Source organism: Halyomorpha halys, unplaced genomic scaffold (assembly GCF_000696795.3).
Source record: "Halyomorpha halys isolate HHAL.00 unplaced genomic scaffold, Hhal_1.1 Scaffold673.1, whole genome shotgun sequence".
Taxonomy (NCBI): domain Eukaryota; kingdom Metazoa; phylum Arthropoda; class Insecta; order Hemiptera; family Pentatomidae; genus Halyomorpha; species Halyomorpha halys.
In genome coordinates, this window is record NW_027114803.1 from 577,004 (window position 1) to 587,870 (window position 10,867).

At 27.8% G+C, this 10,867-nt stretch overlaps 1 protein-coding gene across 1 annotated transcript in view; it reads left to right on the forward strand.

The window, feature by feature from the left end:
* The window catches only part of LOC106685250 (GILT-like protein 1), a 26,642-nt gene extending 16,489 nt beyond the window's left edge, over positions 1 to 10,153 (forward strand). The window contains exons 3-5 of the mRNA XM_014427813.3: positions 5,192 to 5,374; positions 8,296 to 8,448; positions 9,795 to 10,153. Of these exons, the coding sequence (XP_014283299.1) occupies positions 5,192 to 5,374; positions 8,296 to 8,448; positions 9,795 to 9,899 (441 nt within the window). The 3' untranslated portion in view covers positions 9,900 to 10,153. The remainder of the gene's footprint in view (positions 1 to 5,191; positions 5,375 to 8,295; positions 8,449 to 9,794) is intronic.
* Positions 10,154 to 10,867: the final 714 nt, after the last annotated feature.

Consider the following 10,867-nt stretch of genomic DNA (forward strand, 5'->3'; position numbering starts at 1 on the left):
TATATATTTGTATTCGTTGAAATGAATAAAGAGGATATGAAAAAAAAATAAATAAAATACAACACACTTTTTTTAAAAAACTTAATTTGTAATGATGGTGTAATCTAATACTGACCTCTTAAGTAAATTTTTCATAATTACAGTAGTACTTGAACACTGTATTGTACATAATACAGTAAAACTTGATATGAAAAAATTGTTTAAAAAATGATTTATTTCAGATTGAACTAGGTTTTTTGTTGTAAGTATTGTTTTAATTAACTCTTATCGAGTCCTCTGAAAGCCCAGATGGTGGTATTTTCAAACCTTACCTAATGGCAGGCCTGCACTTCCTATAAGTTGGGAATCCCGTTAAAAGTTGTCCCGAAATATCCGAGTTCGCCTTATTCCTCTTGCCTCTCTCTCATTTAAATAAGTTGTATCACCTTCCCTGTTTTTCAGGATTTAATTTCTTACCTGACCACACTTAACGCTTTATTGCTGTATCCAGTTAGAATTTCTTGTAAAATTTGTCTACAACAATTTTTCTCTAGTTAAGTGCCCCTATTTTTGAAATAAACTATCAATAAATTACTTTAAAAATAAATAAATAAATTACTTGAAAATTAATTAATGATACAGATTCTTATAAAAAAAGTCTGTTCTCTTCCTCGATGAATGATTCGTTCCTCACTTAGCCTCAGTGGCGTAACGTGGGAGTCAGCAGTCCGGGGCGAAGGAAGAGTTAGCCATCTTACTTAAATATTTCAATTCAAAAGACCATAATATACAGTAATTCTAAATAACGTTTTGGGAAGAATAATCATATTTATCGTGTATTGTACATGTTACCAATAAAAAATTCATGAAATGAAATGTTTCAAACTTTTACAAAATATTATTATTATGAAATTTTGCCGCCCCCGCTAGCCCTCAAACCAACAATAATTGTTAGTAAATGTAATAATAATTGTCAGTAAATGTAATAATCATGAAATGATTGTATTATTTTTACCACCATATCAACATCAACATACGCCAGGTTAACAATGATATATCCTAACCTAAATAGAAAATCCACATTAAAGCCAGAAATAGCTATTCTTATTTTTAAAACAATTCCCAGGTCACTGCTGATGTATGGCTGTGAAGTCTGGAGAGCTGCATTCTTTACGAAAAGGAAAAAATTACAATCTTTTCAAAATAAAATTCCTAAGAATTGCAGTTAATGCTCCTTGGTTCATAAGAAATAGCCAATTGGATCGGGAATTACAAATAGACACAATAGAGGATTACATCAAAAAAAGGATCATGAAGTTCCACTTCCAGTTCCTACAGTTAAAGGAGCAGTGAACTACCACTGGGGAAACCCAACCACAACCCGAAGACTGAAGACCAGGCTGCTGCAGGGCATTCTGTTATAAGTTCTATATTAATCAGTTCTGTTATTGTCACTCTAAGATTTTTTTTATCTTAATTTATTTTTTTCTCTTCATCGTTTTTCTTAAATTCACTTTTTTTTTTTTCCATTGTAAATCAAATATGTATTTTGTTTAATCCTTATATGTCGTTGTTTTTTATATTAACATTATTTTATCTTTTATTAAGAATTATTATTTTAATCAATTTATTTTATCTTAATTTTTTGCTTTATTTATAACATTGAATACAGTTAGGGGTGCCTTTTGTATGAGACCATACCCCTCCCCCATAATCCATTGTTAAAAAAAAATGTACCTCTTACATTAACCATTTAAGGCTCACAAGGCCGATCTGATATTAAATAAATAATCAAATATTGTATTATTATTAATATCGATGAGATTAATTAAAACAAATTCTGAATTTGCTTAAAGTAAATTGTTACTTTTGTGATATGAAAAGTAATTTCATATAAGTCACTTGACTCTGATGTTCGACCTTAAAATATGGCAGAAATTTGATTTAATTGAGAAAATATTCGTCTAATTGACTTTATAGAATGTTTTTATTTTCTTGAATAATTATCAAAGAAGATATATGTCTGCTGTTCAAATATTTCTGTAGTGGGATTCTGCTCAATTTATCCCTTTCAGGAGAAAAGGATATTGGATATATGACCACGTGGTGTATCTGATACGAGCTTAAAACTACCTTCCGTTAAACCGGTTGACTGGCTACGATATTTTCTAAAAAGAGGGAGAAGATAAAATCTACATAACCTGTAAAAGAAATTCCATCTTCAAAGTAGGCTTCAGGAAGAGAAAATCCATTATTCAAAAAAAGAGATTTCTACTTCTAAAGGGGGTAATGAATCCTGTTCAGTAAATATATTTTAACAGGTCACTAATACGTGAACCTCATAAGGAAACAATTTGAGATTTGAATAAATAATTGCTTTGATTTATTATGGAAACTTTCCTGTCAAAAACAAAATATCGATAATAGTGAAATTGAATAAATAAAACGTAGTTATGTTGCCAAGGTCATGCAAGGTAGAAGGATGAGTGGTGTGCTAGAAACCAGATTCCACATTCAGCTCTTTTTTAACCTTGAAGGAATACTTATGATAATAAGTGTTGTGGACTTACCTATTCTAAGCTTAGTTGAATTTTGAATTAGAGAAAGTTTTTTATTGTTGATTCCTTAAATACGTTCCCCAAAAAATTACGGACAGAGATAAGACACATCCTCACATGGAATGAAGACTACTCACTTTTCCTTCAGTAAATGATGTACTTATTTGGATCGATTGGATGTTTTTCTTGGTCAGGTTGTTGATGGCAGATGTACCATATCTGATATGCATTATCATTTGTTTTCCTTAATAGTAGTTTGATGGGCACTAAGAGTGAAAAAATGTTCTAGAGTGCAGATAGAAGAGGCAGTTTTGGCGAATGAATACGCAAATATATTCAGACGCGATTTTTCTTCAGAAATTCGTTTATCATAATCCAAAACTTATGATTGGCGACGGCTGAGACATGTTGTGTTTTTCAAAATTCAAAAATATATTGAAAAAACTAGAAAAATTAAAAATGTTGCAAACTGATCTAATTCGGTATCGTTTTTTACAGATATTGTGTCGCAGGATTGAAAGGTACCATTGTTAAATTGACTCTAACTAACCTTGACCAAGAATTCTAAATATACAAATATAAAAATATTATGTATTTTTTAAAAACCCTTGTTCTGCTACATAATGGTGTTTGGTATTCAGCTTTGCAATTTTTGCCGTAGAATAGAATGCTCCATCATTTTTAAATCTAGGTAACGTAAAAGACTTAATATAACAAAAAAAAAAAAAGAATAAGTATATTATTTCTGAAGGCCAGTTGGTATATTTGCTATGAACATAGTCAAACTTATGAACTGAATGTCTATAAATCAAACATGTAGAAAATTCGTTAGCATTTATGCAAGTGATAAATCACTAATTAGTTTTTTTGCATAACCCCTATTTCTGAATTTTATTGTTTTTAACATGAATATAAATGTTTATGTTTAATGGTGAGCAAAGTTGCCTTCCACTAATTAGGATTGCAGAACCGATTTTTCTATGTATTATTGTGGAACGGATGAAGCAAGAAGTAATTCTCCCAAAATTTTGTGAATCGCTTTGTAAAACAACGTCGACTGTATACAGAACTATGATGAATTGAAATATGGTACAAAGTTCATACTTTTGACGGTATGACAATCGCACATTTACTTCATAACATCTTGACAAATTGACATTGTTTATGATAGGTATGATACTCTTTCAATAAAATACCTGGAAACGTATTAGTCCAGAACTTTGAACCTGAGTTGAAAAATTCTAGGACCATTGACAAAAGTACCACGCTCTAACAATTTCCTCACAAGTTTATTGAACAAGAATTAGTCATATTTCTTCGCTGAAACATCCTCAATCATGTAACACTCTTCGAAGACCAGGAAATTTACATCAAGAGAGGGTATCCTGATACTGAAAAATGTTTTAGGGTACAAGGAAAATTGCGCATAGAGGCATTTGATTTAAGACCCAATCATTTAGGAGCTGATACACACATTCTGGGCCATGCTTTTCATGCTGCTCGAGGAAGACCTCGTATACAGCTAAAAGATAAATTCTGGATCCCTCCCTGACAGTTGTAGTCACAATTAACTAGAAATGATTTGAAAAAGATGTAATGTAAGGTTGAAAGTACATGGAAAATGATACCAAACACGATCAGTTAGCAAAACTTGAATTTTTTCAATATTGTGTGTCTTTTTAAATTTGTATATGTAAAATTGTTGGTAAATGGTAAATTAATCGGTTTGAAATTGTCATATTTCCATCCTGTGACAAAATTTGTGAAGAAAAGACACCCAACTCGACCAGTCTGCAACATTTTTAATTTTTATAGTTTTTTAGGTACATTTTTGGATTTTAAAGAACTCAACCACAACACCGATCAGCAACCACAGCTTTTGTGTTATTTGGATCATAGTAAACAATTTTCAGAAAAGAATCCCGCTCGAAATACTTTTCATGTTCATGCGCCATATCTGGTTGTCTAAGAAGAAAGCAGTCGTATTTCAATCTATTGCGTTACTATCCTTAGTAATAATAGAGTTTTAAGTGTCTAGAGATTTTTTTAAAAATTGTTTAACAAAGGGGTGAATCCAGTGTAAGTTCCAGAATAGGGGCAATAGAAGTTAAAAAATATAAAATTATTTGAGTGAAAGATTTTACCAATATTTCTCTAAAACATAGTAACCAAGTCAAAAATACGGTAACAAATATTCAATACATATAGAGTTTTTTTGTTATCCTTCTTAGTTAACCATTTAGAACACAATACTATTCTATATTTTTTGAAGAATGTTTCGAGTTTACCCCATAATCATGTATTAGCATCCTCATTTTGTGAATTACATTTATTTCTATTTTGAAATATTGTCATGTATGTACATATAATTTAAAATTTACTACATAACATTATTTAAATAATGTTAACTGGTAAATTTTATGTACTTACATGACAATATTTTAAAATAGAAATAGATGTAAATGAGAAAACAGAGATGCTAGTACATGAATATGGGGTAAACTTTAAATGTTACTCAAAAAATATAGAATAGTATTGGGTTAAAAATGGAAGTTTTTTCACTTTATCATACTAACATGTTAGTAATTTTATTTCAGTATTTTTAACTAGTACATATTTGTATTTCTATTGTTAATATAAATTTCATTCCACAGCCTGACTTTTCCAATTACAAATATACGTGCCAACATGGTGTCCCTGAGTGTGAAGGAAATAAACTCCATGGATGTGCTGTAAAATATATTAAAGATAAAAGTATATTACTTAATTACATCTCCTGCCTTATGAACACAACACAATATACTATGAGTCCAATTTTGTCTTATCCAGCAAATGAGGTAAAATTTGATTGTTAATTGAAAAAAATATTTTAAGATATCGATAAAATGTAAAATCTTAAAAGCATTTATTTTATTTCTATTGTGCCTACTACTAGTTAAAACTAGTGTGTATTGATTCTTTTAACTTCTTTTTTTTTTTAAATTTCATATTTAAATCTAGAAATATAAATTAATTACTATTTGTTATTATATAGTAAGAAAATATTGTTTCTTTGATTATAAATAAGTTAATGATTGATTATTAGAATTATCAATTGTAAACTTCAGTGATGGTGTAAGTAACAACTTTTCATCTGTGAAAATCTTATGTAAAATGTGTAATTTATGTCTTTACAAATGTTTTAAATAATTCCAAATAGTGATATACAAAAATAATAAGAGAATTAATAAATAAGGAATTGAAAGATGGGATCAAATATTAAATAATTTTTTACTCGAAAATATAATACATCCACTTACAACATCTGTGATATTGGCCATTAATAAATGAACTGAACTTCAAAAATAGCATAGTTGTCTATAACATTTTCCTTAATTATAATGGAAATTTATTATTCTGTTTATATAGTAATTAATATGTAAACAGGAAAATGGTTCAATTAAATACTAATCCTAAAAAAGGAAATGTTTATTTTTTCTAAATAAATTAATCCTCCTCTTAATGTATACCAGTTATTAATTATTTTTGATGTGATGAAGTGTTTTCTAAATAAATGTTGCAATAATTGATTTGCTAAGTACATAGTATTAATCCCACCTGCTCCTATTGTGCATTGTGATATCCTTGGATTTGAGATCGGTCATTTTCTTGTAGTAGTAAATTTTTGCTTCAGACGTATTTCTAAAGCTTCTAACATGTTGGTGCTCTTTTATGGATATCTTTGTCTATGTCTATGACTACCAACCAAAGTAACTTGTTCAATGGCTACATTTATCATATTGCTGATAAAGGGGTAAAAGGCATTGAATAGTCTTCAAGGATTTCAGTTGCCTACTGCTATGCATTCTTTTATTTTTTCTGGACTGATCACCATCTCTAAAATTATCTCTGGAAACATTTACTGAGCCATCTCCTATTTTTAAAATTACATTCAGTACACCCTTCTGGGCTTTCAATAATTTCAATTACAATTATTCTCTTTGAGATATTCTAATGAAAATTGTAGATATCCTGGTTATTGTTGGATATATTGGTTATTGATTTTGAGGTAAAATTGGTGGGATAACAGATAATTATTATCTAAAGTGGGTACCCTTAATAGGTTAAAAATCTGGCAGTCGAGTATGATTCCGACCAAATCACTTCCTTGTACAAGTGTTGGTCTAGTAACAGTACTTCCTTACAAAGTACTGCACTCCTGACCCTTCATGGGTTGTAGTAGTACAGATTTATTTATTTTTTGTAATATATAATAATACAAATTTACCTGCTTAATGTGGAAAAAAATGAAAAATATTTTGTTTCAGGTCAAGAAAATCATAATTAAAGTACGATGTTTTAGAAAAAAAATTTTTTTGAACCAAAGGTTCATTTATTCTAATCAAAGAAATATATTTTTTTAGTGATTCTAATGATGTTTACTGGCAAATAACAAAAATAAAAACAATGAAAATTTACCTGTCTAATGAAGAAAAAATAATCTACACAAAGTTTGGAAAATTTTATCATAAAATATGTTTTCCAAAAAAATGTCTATGAGCTAAAGGCGATGTATCAATCAAAGAAATAAATTTTTACTTGCATTCACCAATATATGGAATTCAATTATTCAATAGAAACACACTTTTTGAGATCCCTTGAGTCCAAATAACCAAATCTTGCAAAATGGTGTGTGTGTATATGCCTAGTTCAAAAACGAAAAGTCATATGAAACTAAAAATTTCATATTTAAGACATGTGTTTGCCTAGGATGTTACAGTAACATTTTTGTTAAAATTAACCAATGGATCATGCTACTTTAGATAATCATTTTTCCACTTTTTTAGGATTTTCTCACAAATGTCACTAACCATTTTGATTAAAAATATTCTTCCACCTTTAATTATAATTATTTGAAATAAATAACTATTTATCATTGTTAGCAACAATGATCAATAGATAAAGACAAAATATTACGGAATTCCATAAATAATTAAAGAAGAAATAAGACTAATAAAGTAGAGACAGGCGTTTGAATCCGAAAAAGTCGATACACAATCTCTTCTGATTGCATTCACAAAGTCCTGTATCAATGTCATTTGTTAAACTGTTGAATTATTTGCATGAACAAAGTTGATATTCGTTATTTACATCTTAAGAAAACCCAAAATACAAAATTTTATAGCAAGTGAAAGTTGTGTGATGCAAACATATCTTTCCTTTCAGAAATTCTGATGATATTTGCTACCATGTGGAATAATAAACATAATGCAAGTTTACCTGCTTAATATAGAAAAGAATATTTGATATCAAGTAAGGAATTTTGGTTTTACACCCAAATCATTGTATTGTATGTTATTGGATATAAGCCAAAAGTTATGAATCATTTAGTTGGTAAACATTAATAATAGCAGATTTTCTGTAGAGGGTACAAGTTGCACAGATAATATGAAAACATTGGTCGTCTAGAACAAAAACTAGTTGAGATAAAACAATAAAATTTAGGATATAATCTTATATGTCATAGCCTCAACTTCATATATCACATTTAGGATTAGTTAAAAAGGTACATAAGATAAAAAAGAAAAAACCAAAAATAGAAGAGTTGTTCAATATTTACCAATATATGATTTTGTTTTCGTGTTAAATCGATAGATTAATGATATGCATTGGAGGAAGAAAATAAAAAGTATACTATTAATATTAATATAAAGCATAAAATAATTCTTTGTACTTAATGTTCAAACAGATTTTAATACTTATTTTTTTTTTTTTTTAGTGCAAAAACTTAGTTCCCAGTAGCAGAATGCAACATATTTTTAATTGCTATAACTCAAATGAAGGATGGGACTTATTTAATCAACATGGAATGACAACTGAAAAGTTTTTTGGTCCCAACCGTTTTTTGGTCCCATATGTTTCTTTTCATGAAGTAAGTAATAATGTTTATTTTTATTATTTTATTTTCCAAGAAAAATATCTTTATTGAAGGAAAATTAAGTTTTAAAAGATCTATACATGATGCTTACCAATAAAATTCAGGATTACTTGAAAATTATTTTTAAAAAAAATAGATGAATTAATATTTTTTGAAAATAAGATTAAACAATTTTTTAGATAAAGATAAAAATATTAAATTTATAAAATATTCACGTCAACTTGTGTATAATACACAGAGTGCATCAGATAAAAACCAGAATGCTTCAGGGATCAACACCTTAATAATGACAAATAAGTCCCTAATAATTATCATCCGATTCTTCATGGTTTTGGGAGAAATTAAACTTTTATTGAAATTATTAATTAACTCGTGTTGAATTATGAATAACTATGCAAACAAAAGATATTATAGATTATTTTATTCTGGATTTACAGAGCTCCCCCAGGATAAATTATGATTCAAGAAAAATTTCTATAGTTTATAAACTTTAAAACTGTGTCATTTCACTTATACTGGGTCTTTCTTAAATGTCAAATAAAAGGGAAGACATTTTGAACATTTATTATAAATAACTTTTCCACTTTTTCATACCTATCCCAGAAATGTCATTAGTTTTTATGAATGATTATATTGGATGAGATTGAAGGATATTAACGTAAAAAGGTTTAGAATAAAAACAAAAAAATTTGTTTAATTTACCATTGAAACCTTAAAAGTTAGATAATGTTTAAAAGAGATTTCTATTTCACAACTGAGGTGTAAAATCGGCTCCTGTAGTTAACTGGTACATTCCGCTATATGTATAGTTAGAAATAAAACAGTGATAAATGAATATATATTGTTTAATATGTTCCAACATTTCAGCTGTCATTGGTCTTCTTTATAGCAAAAGTATAATTATAGTGGTATAATTTATTGATTAATATTTTATTTTATTTTTGATTAAAACCCAAATCATCATCTCCTTGATTTTATTTATGGGCACCATCCCTCTATTTTATATATTATAATGATAATAATGAATATATAATGATATAATGATGAATATAATATATATAATGAAGAAAAGATCACCTAGTTAATATTTTATTCATTAGAAAAAATGTAACTTGAAATTGTTTGTTCTTATTATAATTTTTTTTTTTATAAATATGTCGTATATTGTTAAAATCTAGACTTCATATTTAGTTTTTTTATGTCTATTGAAAAATACACATTAAGATACTTGTATTGTACTCTTAATAAAATTAGAAATATATATAACATACATTCATCAAGTACAAGAACACATTTGTTCATTAAATAGTTTGCATTTTTAAGAATTTATTTTATTTTAGAAAAAGAATGATGAACTCTCAGCAACTGCAAAAGGAAACTTTAAAAAGGCTCTTTGTGTTCAAAATGGGGTGCGACATCATGCTTGTAGTGATTATAAAGTTTAATAATCAAAAGTCATCATTTCAACAATGGCCTGTGTTACCTTCTTTTGATCATAAAATTGTTTAACAATAATTACTCTTTTGAAACAGAATGGTTGTATCAATCTATTATGATTCATATTGAATTATGAATTGAAGGTAATCAATTGTTAAATCATTATCCAAAGTTTTATTTTCTTATGTTTTTAATAATATGTAAATCAAATGTAATATATTTATTATTGTACAATAAAAGTAAGTCACTAAAATATATTGACTTTTTTTCCCATTGTTTTTAAATTTATTAGCTTTAACATCTGTATCACTCCATAAAAGTGGTAATATACCTCATATTGTTGGAAAATAGTACACTAGTAGAATTTTTATTTGTTGGTTGACTAGGTTTGCTTTTGATATAAGTATTATCAGTTTTGCACATTTCCTCATATTTAATTTAAAAAATGGATAAGGAATAATTGCCATGATATTAATCTTATTACTTCTTGAAGAGCTATACTTTTCAAATCATTGTGAATTAAAATATTTGAATCAAATATAAATTGGGACCTAGTGGCAACATAATGTAGTAATAAATGTTAGAGTCATTACATTATTATTACTTTAGAGCCATTATGCCATGCTAGAAAAATTGATTCTCCTTCTTGGCAAAGTTTAGTTAATACATGATATTTTTGCTGCAACAAAACTGGCCTATGCTGTGGCCCCCAGTTTGGAGCCAGAATTCTTGGATTAAGATATAAGTTGAGATAAATTCATAAAATTAATTTCTGTCAAATAATGTGTTGGTAATTTGACCAAAGCTAGTTGATAACCAAAATTTCAATAAGCTTGGTTTAATCTATAACACAGTTGGATCAGAGGAACTCATAGCGATATTTATTTGTCTTATATTTTGATTTTCTAATTTATTCAGAACTAAATAAATACAAACTACTAAAGAAATAAATTTACAAATTTTTTTTTAAGTTGTA